This window comes from Sinohyriopsis cumingii, chromosome 14 (genome assembly GCF_028554795.1).
Source record: "Sinohyriopsis cumingii isolate HCF-2022 chromosome 14, ASM2855479v2, whole genome shotgun sequence".
Classification (NCBI taxonomy): domain Eukaryota; kingdom Metazoa; phylum Mollusca; class Bivalvia; order Unionida; family Unionidae; genus Sinohyriopsis; species Sinohyriopsis cumingii.
The window spans coordinates 53,726,079-53,751,185 of NC_142974.1; the positions used below are offsets into that span (position 1 = coordinate 53,726,079).

The window sequence follows — 25,107 nt, forward strand, 5'->3', positions numbered from 1 at the left end:
CACGTGCCCTTGCCCAGTCTACAAAACTAGGAAGTAACAACAGTGGTATGCATGCAAACAAGTAGAGAGATTTTATATGCGTTTCTTTCGGAGTCATATACCAATTGATTGTTAGAGATGGCAGCGAAAACACTAGAGACTGAAGATAGGCCTTTTTGTCCAATTTGCTTGGAACAGTTCAGCATACCCAGACTGCTGCCGTGTGCCCACTCCTTTTGTGAGAAGTGTTTACATTCTCACATAACAACAGAGGCTGCCAAACATAAGAAGCTGACATATGTTAAGTGTCCGGTATGCAGAAATTCTTCAAGTCCCTCTGTAAAGAACAGACCGACAAATGAATGGGCTTCCCTATTTCCAGCCAACGCAGTCTTAGAAGCAGCCTTACCAAGGAAATCAAAAGTAGATCGTTTATGTGATGCTTGTACCTCTGAAGGTACAGCTGCTCCGGCTGAAGGATTTTGTGTATTATGCAAAGAGGCCATGTGTGGAGATTGTTTGAAAGTACACAGGAAACAGAAAATTTCAAAAGATCATGCCATTCTTAGTGTCGAGGAATTAGCTTGTAACCCAGAAAATATGTTGAAACTTGCAGAAGGCTTTACCTGTTCCGAACATGACGGAGAAGATATAAAATACTACTGCAAAGACCATAAGGTTCCCTGTTGTGGTGCGTGCTTCTTCCATGACCATAAAATGTGTTCTAAAGTGATAGACTTGAAAGAGGAACTCCCTGCTCTGCTACATGAAAATAGACCTGATGAAATACTTACGGATATGAAGACAATCGAGAACCATCTACGGAAATTTATGGAGATGAACGAAGCCAGTGTTAATAATCTTGAGACACAAGTTAATGGACTGACCGCCGAAATCACGAAAGTAAGAAATGAAATAAATGATGCATTAGATGAGTTAGAGAAACGCGTGAAGACAGAGGGAAACAGAATTTATAAAGAAGAATTAATCAGAAAACAGGATGAGAATCACCAGTGTTTGTCGCTAATTCATTCTGTGAGAAATTCTCATTATCTATTTGAAGCAGTAGATAAATATGGGAGCAACTTACAAAAATATTTGATGGCGGAAAAGATGAAGTCGCAATTACATTCCTATTGCAATCTGGTTGGAGAAAAGTACGAAAAAGCTGATTCAATAACAATTGAACTGCAATTTGCACATCCGATAAAATCTATTTTGACTCTGTCTTTGTCTGATGTGGGAAAAGTTTCAGCTACAGTAAGCTGCAACACTCTGCCTCTAACATGTTTGCGAGGGCCAGCGAAAGACTGTCCGGTAGAAAAAGTTGATATAATTGATGTTAAAGTTACCGGTGATAATACACCATGGTATTCTGGTGTCACAATTCTCCCTGGTGACAGGGTGATGCTAGCTGATTGTAACAATAGGCAGTGTATTTTGCTAAACTCTTCTTACCAGTTCATCACAAGTCACACGCTTACAGATGATCCATGGAACATATGCGTACTAGATGACCAGCTGGTTGCAGTGTCTTTGTATAAGCAGAACAATATTCAGATCATGTCAGTCGTAGATGACGTCATCATGTCAGTCAGAACAATAAAAACCAAATACAGTTGCAGTGGAATAGCAGCTGCTGGGAATGGAGAGATCGTAGTGAACAATTACTGTGGCAATGAAAAGAGTCAGTTGAGTGTGATTACCACGACAGGAGATGTGAAGTATTTACATTTGTATGACTCTCCATATTACAAAGACAGCTACTTAGTTATGAACAACATAAAAACGCGTGTGTATGTTAGTCTGAGTACTATGAACTCACTTCTCTGTTTTGACATGAATGGTAGGAAGCAGTTTACCTACAGTCATAACAATCTCAGAGATCCTCATGGAGTAGCTGTCGACAGATATGACAACATCTACGTTCTTGGATATTCGTCTAACAACATTCATCAGCTGTCACCGGAAGGGTCTTTCTTACAGGTCATAACTTCAGGAGTGTCGAAATGGCAGTGGGCGATTTGCATTCACAAAAGTAAGGATATGTTAATCATCACAAACAGTGCAGATTCAGACAGAAAAACAATACATATTTATCAAGTGAAAAGCAATTAATCAGAAGGTTACTTGAGTGCTACATTTCGTTAACGTTAAGTAAGCCCTATGAAAAGATAATGCAAATATAAGTTATTCGGGACAACAATACATCCTAGTATGTGCATAAATTCTGAATGAAAATTTAGTGCTACATTACAATAAATTTACATGCACGTACACCACATGAACAAAATGCTTTTGAAGTTCTTTCATGAGACACACACAATCAGTTTTAAAATGCAAATAGATGTTCAGCACGTTTTGATGTTACATGTATAAAATATTTCGTACAAGACAGACATACAAAAATACAAATTAAAGTTCTTTAGTAGGGTGCTAAACAATCATTTTGAAAATATAGATAAATGCAGCGCAAATCTTTGTCAGTTTAAAACGTGCACGAACTGCATCACACTGTTATTAAATATGTAGAATGTTCCATATAATAGTGTGTGCACATTTAAGCAGTATTGACGATGTTTATGTTGGTGCTGCTTATTATTATTATTAGTAGTAGTAGTATTAATAGTAGTAGTAGTAGTACCTACATTTGATTTAATTTATATTTGATTTAATATGTGTTTGATTTGATTTGATTGTTTTGGGGTCTTTTTGTTTTCTTCACATGGCAATGTAATGTAATTTTGTTTACGAGGAACTTGATATTTTCCAGAAAATTTAGTTTGACCTGAATCTTTCCTTAAATACCTAATGATAGAAAAACTGTTTCTATTTTTGACTTAGTTTCTGGACTTGATTGAGGGTCAAGTAAACAATTTTCTATGAGTAAAATGAACGATTCTTATCGAGGACATACAGGAACTACGTGATTTATATATTTAAACATGATCAGGTGATCCTCTTTTTCGCAATTAGGCATTACCAAACTTGCGAAATACTTACTATTAATGTTGATGCTGAGAGAGAGAGAGAGAGAGAGAGAGAGAGAGAGAGAGATCAGAGTTTTGAACGTTTTAACATTTAATGTCTAGTTGTTTTCTTCTGTTGTGCCCAGCATTGAATTGTTCAGTTTTTGAGTTTAATTTTAACTTTTCGGATTCTAAAAGATTAATTCGTTTCTTTGGAAATATTTTGTGCTCATACAGTATTCTTGAACAAAGATATTTCTTTAAACATTTATTTGGATTTCCAAGACCGGAGGATTAATTATTATGTTTCTACAAGGAACTGTAGCCTTCAATACAGGTAACAGCATACGGCATTGGCTTCCATCTTGGACACTTCGTCAGGACTCGAACTTGAATTCATTAGAACAATTTATTATAAGGACTTCTAAAACTGTATTCGTGGATTATTCTTGCATTGATTTTGGATTTGATTCTTGAAACAGTAAGTTTTTTTGTCTTTTTTACAGGGTTTTTGTTTCAGGGAAATTATTATATTTTCTAAACCTTGTTGTACCAATTATTATCAGTTATTATAGTTATTATTATTATTATTATTATTATTATTATTTAGTCTGTTGAATATTATTACGTTAATTATTGTTTAAAGATGAATATGTAATTTTAATGAGTGACACAGAAAATTAAAGGGTATAATTTCTCTTTGTGTATCTTTTCAGTTACTAAACATATTTGCAGAAAAAATACGCAAATCCATGATTTGGTCAAGTTTGATAAAATGAAATAACTGCTTCAGAGTACATTCATCGGAAAATAAGCTGTAATAGCATGATTTTGTATAGAATCTCCAACATTCATACTGTTTGCAATTTGCATGAAACACATTACGATAATGTATACTCATCCCATGATATACTTTAATGGCGTGCGGCTATGTTGAATGTCCATTGTACATACTGTTAACAATGACATAGTCGATATTAGCGTGAAGTTGTGTAGAAAGTCCATGTATGCACTATCAACAGCGAGTATAATGAAACATATTTGTTTATAATATCTTCAGCATTTTAAATATCCGGGAGTCCAAAATATAAAGCTTGCTATGCCTTCTTTGTTTGTTTTATTCAGCTTGATTTTGTGTCTCATCAACCTTAATCTGTAGATGACGATTTGTCTCTCTGTCTAGCAACTGGTAGAATCACATATAACAGGTGTGTTGATGAATGTGTGAGTTTGCCAGCATGCCAGCAAGATTATCATTATACTGCACCTATCACAGTTATGAGGTGAGACTCTGGTACCACCATAATGCATGACAATCAAATTAGGTCAAATGTTTAAAGCACAGAAATAATTATACTAAATTGCAATGCCTACATCGTGTGATAGTTTGTCAATTTGTGCTAACAAAGTTATGTATATACAAAGTCCAAAATGTGAAAGAAATATGTAAGAAAATAAAATAATAAATTGATATATTTGCCCTGAAATTGCAAGTACATCAACTGTATTTTTGAATAAAAATTTACATATCAGATTCATTCAACTGTGTTAGGATGATCTTTCTCCAATATCTAAGACCAAACCGCTCAAACACGTATAGAGAAAATTGGTAACTGCTATACAGTCAGTTGTTTTACATATACATACAAACTCGCCTACCAAAGTTCAAGTGTGGTTTCTCAAAACAATTTGTTGGTGATACATTAAGGCCATAATCTAAACGTTCAATATGTGTAAAATAATAAACTGTAATACTGCTGTAATGGCCTGAAAGTGTAATCAGGTCAGTCATCTACTCATTCACGAATAAAGCAAACATGTTTCATTCTTATAAAAATGAACAATGTGTATATATTACAAACAAAACATATAAACTTTTGGTTCACTTCTTATCTTACAATACATGGAAAATATCACGAAACAAATTTAAAACACAAATATAGTTTAATTTTAATATTGCCATAGATGGACAATATGCGTGTTACAAAGTTTAAAAAGGACTTTGAGTATTAAATTATTTTCTTAATAAGAACTGTTCCTGAAAAGCTTTGATATATATATATATATATATATATATATATATATATATATATATATATATATATATATATATATATTTTTTTCTCCTAACATTGACTGAATACATTCATATATATATATATATATATATATATATATATATATATATATATATATATATATATATATATATATATATATATATTTTCTCCTAACTTTGACTGAATACATTCTATATCAATTATGACCATAGTCTCCATATGGTCGGTATCAAGTATGCCTCGAACTTACACATATCATCAAATATGACCCAGATCTCCTAACATTCGGTGTTATCTATAACTTCAATTTTTCCTTTCAGTCGGTATCAATTAGTACCCTAATTTCCATTCATTCAGTATCAATTACAACTAATTTCCATATAGTGAATATCATATATGGCTCTAAAATCCATATGGTTCGTTACAATTATGATTAAAATTGTAAAACATGTACTATCAGCAATCAAATATGCTTATATTTTCGATACGCTGTGTATCAGTTATGAGTCTAATTTACATGCATTCAGTAATCTTTATGATTCTAATTTGCATGCAGTCAGTATAAATTATGACTAATTTCATACAGTCAGTATCAATTGTAACTAATTCATAAACAGGTAATACTAATTATGACCATAACTTCAAACAACATTGTACAAATACACCTTCAAGAGGTTTGCATATTTCAGGTATGAGTGTCTCATATGTCCGCGTCACCATGCCATCGTTACAGTTTATTTCTTTTGAGGGATGTCACTTTTCAAGTGCTGATCTAAAATTTCAAAGTTTATTTTCGTAGTTTTCGTTCCACCTAGTTTTCTTAGTCGATTTATATAATATCTGAAGTCTTTATATCAATAACTACACAGAAGCAATACTGTTCCAATTCCTATTCACATTTTGTACCAGTGTGACAATGCAGCCATCTTGTTTTGTAAAAGTAGGAATATGACCAAGTTTTCAGATTTAATACCAAGGTGTTTTATTTCAATAGCAGGTTGTCAGATGTCATGCACCGTTTCAGGTTCTCCATTTTAATAACAGGCAGTGCAAGAATCTGAAGTACTAGCAGGTTGTCAAATTTAATACCATGTTGACAGAATTAATACCAATTTGGCAAACTAATACCAAGTTGTTAGATTTAGGATTTTTCAATCTTTCTTTCATATTTCCTATATTCTTCCATCTGAAAAATATATCCTCACATATTCACTTATGAAAAAGAAGACTTTCCATCATTCATTGCTACGATTGATTGCTTGTGCATGCATAAATTGTACCTGCAGCAACAAAAATTAGTATTTTTTGAGCTAACAAAAAAAATAGAATCTACATTACATTTCAAATATTGAAATTAATCATTGATGAAGAAATCTGACGTGACGCTAATCGCGTCCCGGAGTTATTTCCACTTACGTCCTTGACAAAAATGATAAACATCTTGTGACGCAATACATAATCGGACTATTTTAGGTAGAGTCAAATAGACCTAGAATTGAGTATTCGACTCTCATCCTGGTTTTAAATTGCGTATTGTTCTTCATTTACAAGCTAGATGCATGATAATTGTTTATTCGTAGCTTGTCACCTGAAATTCTGCTCACTTATTATTTGAGAGGATTAAATTAGTTCAATTATTCCTTGGAATTACTAGCTGATCACGTACGATATAAATACTTATTTTGGAATTACTGTTATTTCATTTTGGATAATAAATATAATATATATTAAGGGTGCGCATGAAACTATTTCAGACCATTGGAATTTTAAAAAACATGTTGGTTTTCACTTTTCTCCGTTACTTAGCTTGAGACCATAGATTCGTACGAAAACAATGCTGTAGTGAATGGAAAAGTTAGGATGCCAAAGTAAGAAATATTCATTTATTGTCAAAGCGAAAGTCTATTATATGAGACCTGACCAAAAATAAAAGCTTGTTATAAAGTAATATTTAAAGCATTAAAAAAAATAGTTGGTAATAATAAGGTTGAGAATTTGAAGAGTTATAACGCGATTAGAAATATAAGTTTAGATGAGTTATATCAAGAAACCGTTCTAGGAGTTTAGCTATATAAAGCCGAGACTGTTTTCTCAAAGACATTAATACTGGTTCGTAATGTAATGTTGCTAAAAATGAAACTTCTACAATGATATGAAGGAAAACATTTACATTTGTTAACCATAATAGCTAGTTAATAGACAATGTGATTTGTAGCCCACTTGTATTTAAATCTTTTGTCTTTTGCTGTCTTAATCCAGGTTTTAGTTTCACGCCATTATCATTAGGTCAAAGTGCGGGACGTTAGTGTTGTCGGGGTAAGATGGTTAACTGTTTAAGATTATGACCCAAATACAACATAATTGTCATAAGAAAGAAATGGATATGTGTAAATTTGAACAAACATTTGCTGGAAATGAGTACTATTAGACACACACACACACATCTCCCCAAAATAACGACGTAAATTGTAATTGAAAATAAACATTATCGAGCTGAAAATGAAACAAATCAGACATAAACATATGTTACAACTGAAAACTGGATTTTGGTATATTCTAATATTTTGGAAATATTTTTTTTAGCTTTTATAAAATGCTTGGAAATGTTAACATTCACTAAACCATTAAAGTATTTTAGTGGAACGTTTCCTGCATAGGGGAGCATTCGGTTTTCAAACAGGACGGAGCGGGTGGAAGAAAAGGGAAGAAAGTGAGGATATAGGAAGCGGGATGCAGAATAGCAACTTATTTTCAGCATCAAATTGACTTTCTCCCACAGGTCTCAGATCCGTTACTGATTATCAACATCAGATATCTAACTAAACATTGCCTGAATGATTCGAGATTGCTATAGAGTGCAAAACATGTTTATGTAATAAGAATGGTTGCTAGTTGGGAACTGGATGATTCATACTACGCAAAAGAAGAATTCAGTGTTTCGTCGCAAATGAAAACAAGTTCTTATGTTAAACTAAGGGCAGTTCCGTCGTGAACTAATGAACTCATTAGATTCGATGAATAAGAACCAAATATCATAACACTTTAGTCGAGTGTAAGGGTTGTATTTGAACAATTTGTTTAAATGACTTTGTTGTAGTTGGTCTAAATTCAGGGTCTGAGTGACGAACGGTTAATTTATTTATTACATACACTAAAGTTTGGTCGCGTTCAGTGATGATCTGCTTTATGAGAGACGGGTAAACTACGCTTTTATTATAAGAAATTTGGCTTGTATCAAGTTGCCAAAGTGAGTTCAATATTGTATGTTAAAAATTACTTTCATAATTCAACAGTGCGGACTCTATAACTAGTGGGTGATGACAGAACAAATATGGCGTCATGTGAAGACAAAATGAAGATAGCTTTCATACATGTTAACAGTTTACAAATGAAGCATTGTAGTAAGGTTTTCATTCGCATGGAAACTTTAAGGGAAAATTTATGTACCCATACTGACAGTAAATTTTCAAAGACAGATACACATTGCATATTGCATTTGATGCCACCCTTGTTTCGAATTAGCCGGTTCCAAAAATTAGAAATCTGGTCAACTAATTCACAACAAAGATTTGATACCAAAGAGGTCTCAAGTGAAATATGGAGTATATTTTGGATTTTGAATTTCGTAAGTTTGAAATTCGGAAGGATATTATTTTGTTTATTTTAATAACCTTTTGAATATGAAAAAAACTAGATAATTGTAAGACGCACATTGGTTGTTTTATCATTTTGTTCTCTCTTTGGGGTTGGTGGGTGGGGTAGCATTTAAAGGGACTTTTAGAACAGTATTGTCTATGTTGTAGATACTATGAGTAACTACAATATATGAGATACTACATAATCTTGTTTGAATTTCATGATCTTCTAATCCGAAAAACACAGTCCGTTATGGTGGTGGACCAGGCCGTAGAGATGGTAACGTCAGCATTGGTGGAAGACACACTGATAGGTAATGCTAATTTGTGCAGCCCTATAAATGTTCCGAGTCAGTCGGCTCGGCCATATGTAAGCCAATCCAGATTTGTTAGTGCATCCACTCAGATCACAGCTATCCATATAAAGGTCGAACAACCCATTTCGGAAGGTCCGTACATTGATTTAACTATGTTTCTTCCTGATAGAAGTGAGGAGACCTTTAGGATGCAGATTTATATTAACCAGGCTTCTCCCGAACTTAAACTGGTCCCTAGTCAGAAGAAAACCCCTCTTTCCCTTACTCAGTGGCTCTTTGCTTGAATAGGTTTGTTGCGATTCTCTCAGAGAGTAAAACAGTATCAATTGTAGGTTTGTCACAACAAAAGGAAACAGTAGTGACTCTTTCCAACAAAAAGGCCAACTGGCGTTACCACGACGAGCTGTTCCGTCAACTGGTCAGTCGCCATGAAGCCGAATGGGGCACGACACACTTAGAGCTGTACATGCAGTCGGTTGTAGACTTACAATGGATTGCACAATCTCAACATCAAAATTCCTTTAGGGGAAATGGCCGTTAGACAGCATGGTTGCAGCAATCCAAACTTGCTTCATTTGGTTCGGATCAATGACGATGGTTTAGTTGTCCAGTTTACACATTACAAACACTCGAATGATACCCTTTTTCGCTTAAGTGTCGTGTCCCAAAAAGTACGAGACCAGTGCCCTGTCCACGCGCTGAGACATTATTTACAGCTGCGAGGTTGTCAGGCGGGATCACTCTTCCTTACCTCGGGGTGGGGAGGGGTTGCCCATAACTAGGCAAGAGTCCAACCAAGCCATGCACACAGTGCTTCTGAAATGCGGTTTTAACCCTCAATTATTCGAAACTCATAGTTTTAAGAAAGGGGTAGCCACAAACAGTGCTAGGCAGGGTCTCTCAGACAATTTTATTCGGGTCGTGATTTGGTGGAGGTCAGATGCTGTTAAGAAATATATACGCCTGAGCGATAGAATTTCCAGTCTGTGATTTAGTGCTGATTTCCGCTGAGTTGCACGACATCATATCACTTCCTACTGCCTTGTTCTGCTTTCCAATTATTCTCCCACATCTCGTGGGTGCACAGACCAAAACAGTCGTTCACATCATACGGGCATTTCACTTCACATGGGTTCATTGAAGGTGTGACCATCTTTCAAAATGACTCTTTCAGTGTCGTTCTGCGACATGTAATACACCCTTTTCGCTATATGGGGTACACAATTCGGCATTATCTGTATATTTGTACGTATGATATATATGTTTTTTTATGTTTACAATGTCTGTACTTTATATCCTAATTTAGATGTACGGACTATGTAGTCTGAATTAAAGAATTGTCTTATGATACTTTCTTTTCCTTCCGTGTTTGTTGGCTTCTCTTGATTGCAGCAGGTACCCACCAACCCCACCCCTTTTTAATTTCGGGCTACACAGACAGCGCTAGATGTGGCGGGCCCTCTCTGTGTGGTGGCGGTCGGAGCCCAAAATTTCAAGCACTTGAACTTCATTATGTATGTAAAGTAAGGCTAAAGAATGTATGAAGTGTGCATAGGGATTATATGCCATCTTATCATTTGATATGCATTTGTATATCTCGTTACTTGAATTATGTTTTATTTCTATAGATAATCTATACTGAAGTCACTAAAAGTGGCCTGCAGCAACAATCATGGATTATGTAATTATTATTTCTTCCCTGATGCCAAACTCTAAACACGTTCACTTTGCAGTATCATTCCTGATTTAATTATCTGTCTCCTCAGTCTTGCTGTCCCTCGGGCTATAAACAAACTCGAACCATAAATTGGTATTAAAACTAATAGTTCAAAACGAATATTAGATTTGATACAAATAAATGTAGTTATATACTAGTGGAAGTAAGGATTTAAATCAAGCATTGCTAAATTCAAAAAATGACGCGGAAAATATCCAAGCTCAATTGGAGTTAAGTAAGCAACAAATCGAATTAATAAAATCAATAGATTAACATATGCTACGAAGGCAAAGAGCCATTGAGTACAAATGATGTCAAAAGAAACAGTTTGGAAGAAACATCTCGAAATTTTCATACGATACATAAATCAACGCTGAAACCAAAACAAACCGCTATAAAATTGACTTTCAACTGTATATGTTAAATATTCTTTATTCTGCAAAAACATGTTTCAATCACTCTCAAATAAATGCACGTATATACTGAAATGATTGTTTGTCTTGTTACTCGAATTATGTTATATATATATATATATATATATATATATATATATATATATATATATATATATATATATCAAGCATAGTATATTAGGATCTCTGGCACATCCGAGAACAACAAATTATTTCTGCATAACGATGTGGTAGGAGTGGGGCAACGGATAAGAGAGCAACGTATTGATTGAACTTATTCCAATTTAAACATCAGTTAAGAAATTCTAGTACTCAAGAACTCTCCAAGTAACTTCGTGATAAATGTTTAGCCCACGTGTACGTAAAACATTTACTATCTTAATGCACGTTCTATGTTCTCGCCAAGAAAATGAGGTCAAATTAAGGTGATTTAGTGGGGGGGAGTGTACTATGGGGTGGGGAATAGGATGTGGATGTTGTCTTAAAAACTGTGACTGAAGCAAAACATGGTGTAATCGCTGGAAACAAATAGAAACGAATAAAGGTGCACGAAGATTTGTCTGAATGAACAAAGCTTACCCCCCCCCCCCCATAAAGAAATAAAGGACGAGTTGTTGTTGAAAATAAACATAACGAAAATGAAAATGAATTCTAAGAGAGACAAAGAAATAGTACTACCGAAAACTGAATTTTGTTGTAATTTTAGAAATATCTTTTGTATTTTATAAGATATTTGGAAACGTTAAAATTGGCTACAATATTATATCATTTTATTTGACCTTGCAGCACGTTTTCTACATAGTGGACCATTCAATTTTCAATCTGGACAAATGGTGGGGAGCAAAGGTATAAGAAGAGAAATGTAGAATATCGACTTATTTTGCATATCATGTTGACCCACATCCCAAACTCCTCCGGTCCAATGATTTACTACCAGGTATCTAACTAAACTCTGCCCTATTTTATTTTATAAAGTCAAACAATTTTAGTATAATTGGAATTGTTATGAATTGTGAACTGGCTGATTCATATTCCACACACAAAAAAATGAATTCAGTCTTTTGTCGCAGACGATAATAAGCTAATTCGCTAAACTATGGAAAGTTTAAAACGAATCAACTCCTACGATTCGATGAATAATAACCAAATAACATATCCATGCAGTTGTGTATAAAGGCTGTTTTTGCGTAATTTGTATAAATGTCTTTGTTGCAGATAGAGTAAATTCCAGGTCTCATGAAAAATGATTAATTCATTTATTACAGGCACTAGATTTTGGTTGTGTAACCTGATGGCTTACGTCAAGACAGACGGGTGCGCTATGTTTCTATTATAAGATAATTGTCTTATATCAAGCTGCAACAGTCAATCCAGTATTATATGTGGAAAACTACCTTACTAATTAAATAGTTTGGACTGTTTTATGAGAGGAGGTGGTAAGAGAATGAAGATGGTGTCATGTGTGTGGAAATTTTTCAAATGCAACATTGTAGCAATTTTTTCAGTAACAAGAGACTGATACGGTGGCCAAGTGGTTAGAGCGTCCGCTACGGATGCGAGAGGTCGTCGGTTCGATCCCCGGCCGAGTCATACCAAAAACTTACAAAATGGTACTAACAGCTGCCTCGCTTGGCGGTCAGCATGAAGATGTTAGTGTTAGGGCTGGTCGGCCTGGTGTCAGGATAATGTGACTGGGTGGGACATCATGCTACATGCCTGCGGCATGATGCCCCAGTGCTACACATCACTAAAAAACTGTCACACTGCAGACATCGTAACGATATGACTGAAAAATTGTTAAAGTTACGTTAACAATCCAAATCACACACATTTTTGAGTAACATGGAAACTTTCACCAAGCATTCATCTACACACCCTGACTGTAAATTTTCATAGACTGATACACGTCGAATATAGCACACTATGTCAAATATGGAGACATAGTAAATGGCATGCCTGCTTGGGAATTAGTACAGCCCAATACTTAGAATATCAGTCAATAAATATTCAAGAAAAAAATTGGTGCAAGTGAAATATGGAGTGAATTTTGACTTTTGATTTTCGGAATTGTAAAAAAAAAAAAAAAAAAAAAAAAATTATCCCACCTTTTGAATATGACGGATACTAGATAATAGTAAGAAATTTGTAGGGTGTTTTGCTCTTTTTTACTATCTTTGTTTATGGTGTACGATATTCATCAGTACTGTATACAGACTATGGTGTTCAATAATACTTTATATAGACTATTTTATTAAATAGTAATATATAAAGAATGATAGTCAATAGTAGTCTATAGAGATCATGATATTCAATGGTACTCTGCACAGGCTATGATATTCAACAGTACGATATACAAAATTATATTCAACTGTTCCGTATACATACTATGCTATTCAATAGTAGTCTATACTGACTATGATATTCAACAGTAATGTATACAGACCATGATATCCAACAAGATTGAATACAGACTATGATATCATTTACAAGCACTTTTATTAAATTATTGGCTATATCTAAACCCGATACCCACCCAGTCTAACCCTGATGGGCTGCCTGAATGAGTCCTTGGGAAAGACATTTTCCTCGGCATGATAAGACCATTAGTGTAGTAAATGTGACTTTAAAAACACACCAAAAAAACCCACAAACTTTGTTACAATGCTATTTCTTTACCTGTCACGACGACGTTGGGGTAGTAGACGAGCCTGAAAGATCTACGAGACTATTTTTATTTGAATCAAAGTTATAATACCTCAACTTTTTATAATTTTGAGTTTGAACTTGCGTTCTGCTTAAGGCAAGGCCAGAAATTAAATGATGCAACCTGCAGTCATCTCTTAGAAACGTAGTGCCCAAGAGTATTTTCTAATCTGTCCAGTTCCAAAGTCTACAGAATTGAAGTATACTTTGATGTTCATTATCATCATATTATTCCAGTTCAAATCCTTTGACTATGTTGGATACGTTCCTCCAATCCCATCAAATCAACAGTGTTGAATACAAAATACAGACAGAAGATTTCATTTCAACGCTGTCTGAAATTAACATAGAACATACATTTCAGCCATATAATGTAAGATATTTTCTCTTCTAGCTCTATAGCTTAATAAAGTAAAACATTCTGAGCTACAATGTTTAACATTACAAATGATTGTGACCTTATGCATTCAAAATTAAATATGCAATTATTACTTTAGGCAAATTAAATGTTGTTTTTCCCTTTATGTTCCTATGCGAGCGCCTTCATAAGTGACTGAAACAACGTGTGTACCTATATCATTTTTTATCGGGGTGACATTCCTTCGTGAACAAGGAAACGCGGCTTTTGAAATCAATAAATATGTATCCACACGATACCCGCTCTACAGCTTGGCAGGTATAGGGCATGTTCGAACAAGGAAGACGAAATAAATCCACATGATTCAACCAAGTTTTAAATCGTTAAGGATTAAGCATTATACTATACAGTGTGTGTGTGTGTGTGTGTGTGAGGGTGATGTACTGCCACGAAATTAATGACAAACATTAAAAAGAACGTATTTCATTTCCAGGGACAAAGGAACAAACACCAATTTTTCAGGTGTATAAGAGATCTCGAAATCCTCTAGCTAGGCGTTATAAGCAATCATATCAGACAACGTAAACTTTCAAACGCGTGCACTTTTTGATTTTATCAGTAACTGTCTTATGTTTACAATAGAAATCAAACAAATCGATCATAACTTCCAAGTTAGATTTATTCATCATATATTACAAGGGTTTATATATAGTCTTTTTAAAATAAATTAACATTTTATGTTGTGCAATCTTATGCCAGAAAAACAAATCCATTATATAATGTCATCTTAAATTTAGTGATTGGTTTATAGATTGACAGCAAAAGTAAGACAAACCTGGAAAAGACGAAAAATTTGCACATCTTCTTTCATATTGCTTTGATGCGTGGTTTCCATAGCAAACAACATGTGAACACAAAACTTATTTCACAAGTTAAATCCAAGCATCTCTTACATATCAATACCTTTAACGTTTGGGCCGGGGGAGGGGGAGTCACCTCATAGGTTTTCTTTATTATTACAACAGGTCTGATGGTGTCCTCCTATATAAACCTATCAGTCAACATAAAAGTTGAGCAAATAGACTTGTGTAACAAATGATACAATTTGTCTCGTGCCAAATGAACTAGGTATTCATTGTATGTTTCTGACCTACACTAATATTTGAGTCAGCTCAGGTAAGTAAGGTGGATTTGTGTAAGCAGCTATATGTGCTCCTTGTGGGGGGACAAATCATAGGTTAAGAGTCGCCCATAGGTTACAATGCTGGGGCCTCTTGTGGGAAATATCATATTGTCTAGGCGCCCATATTTATAACATATGAATGGCATGATGTGGACAAAAGTGTTTATGGCGTCAAAAGTGTTTATAGGGACACAAGTTTTTATGGGGACAAACCGGAATGGTAATGATAAGCGATTTAAGGTTTCTAGTTCTCGTTACCGTAGACATCGACAAACAATTACATGCACAATACAAATAAAAATTAAAGTTTCTTTCTAAAACTCTATGTAGTTCTGAAAAGAACCGTTGAGTTTGTCAAATAAAGTTATTTAAAATACGTGGAAAACCTCCTTCCTTCTCCTCTGCAAACGTCCTTGTACAGGTGATCGGTACAGCAACACACTCATAGTCAGCATTGTCTCTCCTCTCCATATAGAAACGTCTCTTCTCTATTGCTATCTATGTGATTCTGGTAATGGCCCATAATGATCTGACATTCCTCAGATAGTCCAGGTTAAATAGCATCCCCATCACGAACATTGGTTCCTATACGCTAGCAACATGGTATACATTTTAAGTTATCTTGAAAACAAGGTGAAACAATGGATCAACGTATATATAGCTTAAGACCGTATTGAAATGGAATGAAATGTTCCACCAACCCATACGCGAGTTACAAGATTTAGAGTGTGGGCGCGTAACGTCACATTCACTATATATTCGAAACGGCGTTAGTCCGTTTAAAACACTTCATCATCGAGTCGTGCCCATCATGAAGTTGATGAAACGAGCCGACATTTAGTGGAGACGAATTCCAGTATAATAGGAAGCGAGTTGTGAGAATCAATTCAATGGTTTTTCTCCTGGAACAAGAGATTTCACCTAAACGTGAACACCACCGTCCTCGTCGTCGTCGAAAGACATAAACTTCCTCCAATAAAAGGAAAAGAATGTGACTGCCTCTTGCTAGCTAAAAATTGAGATGTTTGGTCGGTACTAGCAGTTCCAATCCTACGATTAGTGAATAAATCATTCAAAAGCACTTCAAAGAAATCATCGAGGCTGTGTGTGAATAAGGTTTTAATGTGCTTAACGAAAATGTCCCTTTTTCCAAGATATAGACACAACGATTGGAAAAACATCGAATTCTTTCTTCGCTAAATGGCAAAAAATGCACCGATCAGTTGAAAGAGAGACATGCTGGGCAAGCGCGGAGAATGTCTATCAATATTGATAGGATCCTTGTTAAAAGTGGCTGCTTCTTTATTAGTATAAATTGCTGGCACACTTTTAAGATGAGTCATGAGATAAGGAGGAAGGAAGATAAGAGCGTTCTTGTGCTTTTGAATCTTATGGAAGGACGAAAGATCGCTTTATTTCGATACAAACGATGGATAGAACTCGATCGTTGCAACGAACAACGATCCTTTCATTTACCTCTGAATACTAATCTCACCTAGATTTCACAGTTGCAACAAGATTAAGAATATTTTATGGATCAAGCTGAGCGGTCAGAAACAGACAAGTCTCAACGGTACTTTCGAATATTGCAACGACTTGAACTCTTTCATCAGAAAGCTTTTGATGCGACAGCCAAACTTACACTGATTGATTTTAAGACAATCATAAAATGTGAATCTAAAGTCACCAAGACCGACACGGCTGCAAGAATGGAAGAGGACACACAAGAAGTATTACAAGTTCCATCCGTACCAATACTAAGTCAGATTGCAGCCTCCTTATTCACGTCTTTCCCCATAACTCTTAGACGAGCCGAAACCAACGCTCGAGTCAAAAGGATGACGTCTGAAACTTCTTCAGCAGTTGAAGAAAACAAAAGAAGGGAAGACCGTATCGTAACAAGATATCAATATAAAAGTGACCTCTCCCCCAACAGATGGTTCATGTTCATATGGCTCGTAGGACTCCTCAAGATTCATCCAAAACAAAACCACACTAATTAGAGTGTAGTGTCAAAAAGCAGCGGATTATTTTATAAGGACCAACCACATAGAAACCATATTGGTGGAGACACCCATTGCTAGCATTTACTACAATTCCTGCACAAGTTGCAGGCTATGGAGGAGTTCAGACTGTATATTTTTCTGCAAAAGCCAACCTTAAAACGGTATGTCTACTACCGGTGAGACGATAGTTATACTAACAACTGACGTACATGTTACACAAACCCTGTCACAAACTGACTTAAAGTTATTCACTTATTTTATTTATGCATTAAATAAGATTAGATTTTCAAGATTATAAAGACCTGAAAATGTATTATGTGAAGTCGACTGTGGTAAAAGTGTATTATCGGAAGTTGATTGTAGAATATAAACTCATGTAAGCAATATGACCGTGATAGTGGCGTAATAGTTCTCACCAGGCGAGAGGCTCGTGCACTTCATGATATCTAACCAGATGTCTGTATGAAGCGACGATGCGAAAAGTAAAACTTGGGCAGTCACATGTAAGCTTGCAAAGCAAATGAACTAAAACTTGGGTATTTAGCGAGGCCAGATTAAGGTATGAAAATTTATTTATTTTAGCATTTTGAATAATATCAGGAAAGAAATTGTAACTACATACAGTTTGAAATTATACTTTTGGGTGGTGAAGTTTGTTTCATTCTGTTCGTTTATATACATTAGGATTTGTTCTCGAGGATTCTATTTGATCCATTACAGTTTATTATAGTAGATTGTCTTTCCCTACTTACGTAGTTATTGTATGTAAGTCATTGTGTATAAATAACAGAATGTTATGTTCATCAAATATATTGACTGTAATTTATATTCAAGTATACAACGCTAGTACGTTGAATATGCTATGACATTATGTTGTTATCTATTATAATAATCAGCTGCAACGTAAATATAAAATATTTGCATTGTTTTGCACTCATAAAATGTTAGGTATTCTTTAATTTAGTGTAGAAAATGATAAGAAAGTAATTGTATACGTGACATAAAGAGAGCGCTTGTATAAAATAGAGCTCGAAGGCACTGCATCTAACAGTCACTCAGTGTAATGTACACGTACAGTGCAAATAACTTAATACTAATATGACTCAAAGCGATTTTTCGTTTTGTGCGCGCTTCCAACCTTGGAGAGTTAAGACCGGGTTAAGAGACTGCTAAAGGGAGTTTGTGCTAGCCAGGGAATCCTGCCACAAGGGAGGGCAAACCCAGGACGTACTAAGAACTTTAGGACATGGAAACCCCAGTCACATGAAGTACCCAATAAGTTAATATACAGTGAAGAAGCCATTGGAGTGCGTACCTATAAGGTGCAGAAACCATTGGAGGACCTACATACTCAGTGACAAATCCAATAGAGTATAGAAAAAGCCATTAGAGTATTATTCAGTACAGGAAGTATCAGTGAAGCATAAAGTGCTCTAAAGAACTTTAAGAACAGTCTTACTGCATTTTTTTCTTCTATTATTCAATAATTGTTTGTTTTATTCACGATCATTTAATGCAATAATCTTAATTGTTTGTGATTGTTGTTTCTACGTTCTTGAAAGGTACCATTCCAACCATCCATTTGTCCATTCTGTGACAAACCCATTCGACGAAAATTTTCCAAAAGTTAAACCAAAGTACCTAGTATCAATCATCAAAGGCAAGTCGATTTAGTTGATATCTCTCGTTTGGCAAGGTATAATCGTGGTTACAAATATTTGCTTTGTGTCATCGACGTGTGTTCAGAGTTAGCTTGGGTTGTTCCTTTCAATTCTAAAACAAATTCCGAGTTAGTACGAGCTTTAAACTAGTTTTGAAACATAGTTGCCATCACCCTCTATGACGGCAAACAGACAAAGGCACCAAGTTTCTTGTTAAAGCATGTCGAAAAGGCGTAAAAATGAGAACACCACCGTACTCGTCACCGTCGAAAGATATAAACTTCCTCCATTATTGTTGCGAAATTTCGAAGTCAGAACACGATATGTTTGCCATGTCACTCACCACGATGACGATGCAAGAATCCAATTGGTAGAATTACTTCATGTGTTTTATTTGACTTTTTCTACCCCTACCTAAATTAAGGGATAAACTGAAGATTACATCCGTCTCGATTTTTTGCAGCCACATGTACATGAAACTTAAAGTGTTCAAAGTAGACAAAACCAATCAAGGTGTTAATGCAAGAATAGCACTTGTCAACAATGGCAAGCATTTGGGCTACAGCAAGGTGGATATGTACCTCAATAACAAACTATTCAGCTGCAACATGGATAACTAGACTTAGGAAGCGTACATGGAAAACTGCTTGACGTAAGGAAAAAAGCTAAAACACATCTTGAGGCTTTCATAGTATGGATACCTAACACGTTCGACAATCACTGAACATTTAATTGTACATGATGATGAAGACAACACTTTTGGATATAACAGACGTAGGCACAACTTATAATAATGGAGACCTAATGAGTTGTTTGCATTCGGATATGTGGTTGCAAGACGAGTAGATGATCAACGGAGTGGATGTACGCCTGAGACTGAATCGGAATAGTACCGTGGTTCATTTGGCGGCGAATGCTGATGAGAGCGAAACCAACATCAAAGACTAGCTTGGCACAACTTGGCCTTGATTAGATAAACATCAAAATCTGCCACAAGATTCATCTTGGGATTTCCATTGCTCTATGACTGGCTTGGGACAACTGGGCCTGAATTAGATAAACATCACAATCTGTCACAAGCATCATCTTGAGATTTCCATTGCTCTATGATTGTTTTGGGACAGCTGGGACTAGATTAGATAAACATCAAAAGTTGCCAAAAGCTTGATCTTGGGATTTAAATTGCTCTATGATTTGCTTGGGACAGCTGATCATGGATTGGATAAACATCAAAATCAGCCACAAGCTCGATCTTGGGATTTCCATTGCTCTGAAAAATAAGAGATGTAATAAAATGTAAACTTAATAATTGCAAGTTAAATCACTGCATTATTACTTTACTTTAACATGTGATGAAGAAATTACACTCTGCAAAGTTGCATATAAAACATTATACCTATAGCATTGCATTCTAGACGTCGCCTTGTTACATTGATTTAATTTAACTAAAGTATTACGCTTACTACCATCCCAGCTGCAGTTGTTGCCTGTCTTTCATCTTCTTTTCAAGATCTTTCTTCGACTCTAAAAGAAACAAAAGAAATCTGTAACATCAACAATGAAAGTCATTAGTTTCTCCTAGTCTTGTTAATATTGTTTTTTTCTGGGTATCTCAATAAAAGAGAAGTCACCTAGAAGCTCGACCTAACCAGGATTTCCCATCTTATTGTCTGAAAAGTAACATCGATGCTCGACCTAACCAGGATGTCCCATCATACTGTCTGAAACGTAACCTCGATGCTTGACCTAACCAGGATTTCCCATTTTACTGTCTAAAAAGTAACATAGATGCTCGACCTAACCAGGATGTTCCATCATACTGTCTATAACGTAACCTTGATGCTTGACCTAACCAGGATGTCCCATCATACTGTCTGAAAAGTAATCTCGATGCTCGACCTAACCAGGATGTCCCATCATACTGTCTGAAAAGTAACCTAGATGCTCAACAGGGGTGACACTACATGCCACTATTACAGTCATGACGAAGCAAACACCTAACCAAGGTGTTATGCATGACTGGATGGGAAAGTTCAACACTACACGTTCCTATCACTGTCATGGTGTTATAATACTGTTACAGGTCAGAACCCCAAACCCTTGTTTCAAGGACGGATACTCCAAATTTTCTTTGTAACGAGACCATGTGGTTATTGCTATATGGTGAACATTTATCATGTTTACAGCGATGTTGCATCCATAGTGGGACCGTCGATATGTGCTTAGCATGTTTTTATAAATAATCATCAATACAATCCGCTGACAGTGAATGCAACTAACCTTTATATTATAAATACTCGTATCTGTTACGCAATTTTCCTATTGCTAATTGTTTTGGGCCTATGATCGGCGAATAGTTTTTCACTTCTACTCTTCCGCCTAATGCGGTGATAGATTCCATTGCGCTGACCTCGCTCGGGTTCACTTCCGGGTCATTGCTAGTTTTGATCACCGCTACACAATTTTTGTAGAAGATTTTGTTTTGTTTTTCGTTAAATATTGATATTTTCTTGAATTTATTCCATTGCGATGGGTAAGTTTTTCAAGCATACTGGCTCGTATCGTTGCTTACAATTCGGTACAAAAAACACCGAAATATGCCCAGAAACAGAAATAAACCGAAATACACAATTATTTACATGTTTTAGCTGTATATATTTATGCACCACGATATTATGAATTTTGCAACTGTTTTGATAATAATAATAATAATAAGCAATACAAACTATGATTTAAGCGATTTTCATATGAATTATATACTTTTTATCAATTTCTAGACCAATTCCTTGAATGCCGTCATTTAAGCTCGATTGCACCAGTATGAAAAATTTTAAATTGGCCAGAAATTTAAAAATGAGTTTATGATTGTGAGAATCCAAAACGTGTATCAAAATGTGTATTTACATATTTTGGGTGTATATATCCTATATTTATGTATTTTAAAGTAAAAGACGTGACTTACAAAAGGAGGTTAAAGCTGTCCAATTAAGTACTGTTAGTATGACCGAGTGACTTCATTACACAAATCGAACTATAAATAGAAAAATGTAAATAATTCCTACAAAAATCACTTATATTAAATTTTATTTTGCTTTTGTATCATTATTCAAGAACAAATCTTAATAATTTTATCTTCCAGAGTATTATGTCAAAAATATGTGTATTTTTGTGAGTATTTCGGTGTTTTTCGGCTTTTGAGTGTATTCAGTGTTTCTAGTAAACCCTTACAATTTACCTAAAGTCATACATGTAGTATATAATAAAAGTATGGTGTAGTACAATTATAGTATGATTATATAGTATGACTGTTATTTAGTACACGAAAAACGATTTCTAGATAAATTGTGAGCAACGATACGAGGAACTGTGTTTTCGTGGTGATTTTCTGCAGTATTCAGTACGCCTTACAATTTCGTAGGAAATATTAACCAAAGATTTGGCGTAATTGGGAGAATGGTCAAACTTACTTCTCAGGGAAACATCAGTTTTTCCCTCAGAAGTCAAACTTTAGGGTACATATATTAGATTTATTAGTATTTCAGCTTCCCGTAAATAAAATTGTTTTGACTCTAGTCTATTTCAGATAAATGAGGGGATAAGTTTTGCATATCGTTTAATCAATCACATAAAAATATTGCCGGATATGTAATTTAATAAGTAAACTCATTACGTGAAATTATTTTCTTCCCATTATAAAAAGGCAGCTTTAATTTCATAACGTATGGATTTAAATAAAGTTGAATTGCCTATATGAAGCTTTATTCATCTGAAGTTTTCATCTAGTTCAGTACCATTTTATTTATTTGAAATCGTGTAATTGAGATTTTAGTTTTCTACCCAAGTTTGATTTGTTTGTTTTTTCACTGTAATATTCACCAGGGTATAAGTATGATCAGATAACATGATAGTTTGAATTATTTTATGTCTAAAATATCGATACATATTTCAATTTGTTATTGTTGAGCGAGATTACATTATATTTGCATTAACTGAAGAACCTAAATTCGAAGTTTAGTTTTTCAATTATTTTCAGGATATGTATGGACATACACACATTTATTTGTAAATAATACAGTTACAAATGATTACATAAATTCACAATGTTGGCAGTCACGTATACACACGCTACCGAAAGATATCACAATATACCCCACACCTATCGACACAGGGCTGTAACTAGTCAAATACTTCAGCAAAAGAGAAAAAACAGAAATGATTGATGCAAAATGAAAACCAAACTCTTCAAGTAAACAATTATATGCAAATGTGCTTGATATGGATTCCTGGTAGCCGTAGCCCAGAGGGCTTCCGAATTCCTTTCATGGTAGCACAGAGGGCTGTCGTCCGATTTAAAAATATCTTGGACGCAAGCTGTGTCTATCATTAATGTAATTCAAATTCATATAATAGTCTCAAAGTGATGTTCTTCTTCCATTTTACAGCTGCAATCAGCATTCAAGAATTTGGATTAATCTATAAATACGGTCTTTAGAGTGGCAACATGTTCACACAATGAGATGTAAACTCACCTCATTAATATGTTCATACACTTGCAAGATCTCGGTCATTAAAGTCTATATGTCAAGGCTAAACGAAACTAGATCTAAAATTTGCAGAACCACCCGAGTGCAATATCACCTTAATAAGATGTCTGGTTATTCTTCATTATCAAAGAGGTATAACAGTTTGATGATGTAACCATATATTTCACGATTGATAAGTGTCTGATCAGAACTTTGGCCTTCAGAGACGAAACATGATCGGTTAATCATAGTAAAAGGTAACATCATTATTATTATTGGTGGTTCTGATTTCTTATCAAACTTGTCCGAGATCTAATTATGTAAGTTTATAGCTCAAAGTTTGATCAAAACCTTGGCATTCATAGTTTAACAAGAGGCCCAATTAGATACGATATCACTTAACTATTCATTTAACTTCACAGTTGACCATTTCACTAAATAGTCTTACATTGTAGTGTTGGAAGACAATAACCTATGCAATATATCTCCCAATTTTGATATCATGTCCCATGTTACCTATTTTACTATATTCTGCACATTAAATCGATCTCATGTGAGCTCTTGATCATATAAGCCTATATTCAATCCAAATCATATAAATGATATTGATGCCAGAATTGTTGCAGACTTAACCAGTCAGATGCAATGGCGTCTTATTAGTATATGTCTATATCTCCTAGTCTTGAACTTTTCAGCATCTAGACAATATAAGCTTATATTCCATGTTTGATCTAAAACAGATCATAAATACGGACTCCACAATATCAGCCGATGATACGCAAGATAATCTAACTGGTAATTGTGGACCTTGCACATGCTGAAATTATCTGAGTTCTTTGTGTTATAACATTGTATCCAATCGTATCAGAAATACTATTTCCGGACTGGTAAAAAGCACAACCAATCAGATTCAAGATAACCTCGTTAAGATGTATGTATCTTAATCCTTATCGTATTTGTCGATAATCTTGATGATATAAGTATATATTCCAAGTTTTTGCCATATCATTTCAGAAATACAGAATCCAGAATCAAAGACAGCCAGTCAGATGTAGGGCAGCCTCATTATCAAAGTGCTCCGAGATATTGATCATATAAATATACAATGAAAGACTGATCAAACACGGATCAGATATATGGCCTTTAGAATGGTATCAAATTCAGTCAATCAGATACATTATCATTTCGTTATAATAAACATAGTTCACTCTAATTCGTGCTCTTCTGATATATTGATAAAACAAACCTACATTTCAAGTTTGATCATAATCAGAACCAAATTGTGGCCTACATAGTTGTTGTTGTTGTTGTGGGGTTTAACGCCATTTTTCAGCATACGATAGGCTATGCATGGCGACCAGTATTAATGGTGGAGGAAGAATCTGGGAAAACCCCGGGCTCACCTGGCGTTACATGCGGACAATGAATGGATGACATATATGAGTCCATATCATAAGATAGACTCACTTGGCCTTACATAGAGATAATGAATGGATGACATACACGGGTCCACATCAAAAGATAGACTCACTTGGATTTACATATGGATAATGAATGGATGACACACACGGGTCCACATCATA

The 25,107-nt window shown here is 34.9% G+C and overlaps 1 protein-coding gene and 1 long non-coding RNA gene across 2 annotated transcripts in view; one reads left to right on the forward strand and one right to left on the reverse strand.

The window, feature by feature from the left end:
- On the forward strand, positions 1 to 24,667 carry LOC149783823 (E3 ubiquitin-protein ligase TRIM71-like). The gene is made up of 2 exons (XM_089932033.1): positions 1 to 2,017; positions 24,539 to 24,667. Exons 1-2 carry the CDS (start codon positions 118 to 120, stop codon positions 24,577 to 24,579), a joined length of 1,941 nt encoding a protein of 646 aa, XP_089788159.1. The 5' UTR covers positions 1 to 117; the 3' UTR covers positions 24,580 to 24,667.
- Positions 1 to 25,107, reverse strand: part of LOC149783819 (uncharacterized) — a 233,072-nt gene that overhangs the window by 146,889 nt on the left and 61,076 nt on the right. The gene's annotated exons all lie outside the window — the stretch shown is intronic.

Excerpts from the sequence above, each read along its gene's own strand:
- LOC149783823 (XM_089932033.1), top strand. The coding sequence starts at position 118 with ATGGCAGCGAAAACACTAGAGACTGAAGATAGGCCTTTTTGTCCAATT. Across the intron at positions 2,018-24,538 it reads GGCGATTTGCATTCACAAAA|AAATACAGAATCCAGAATCA; the intron begins GTAAGGATATGT and ends ATATCATTTCAG.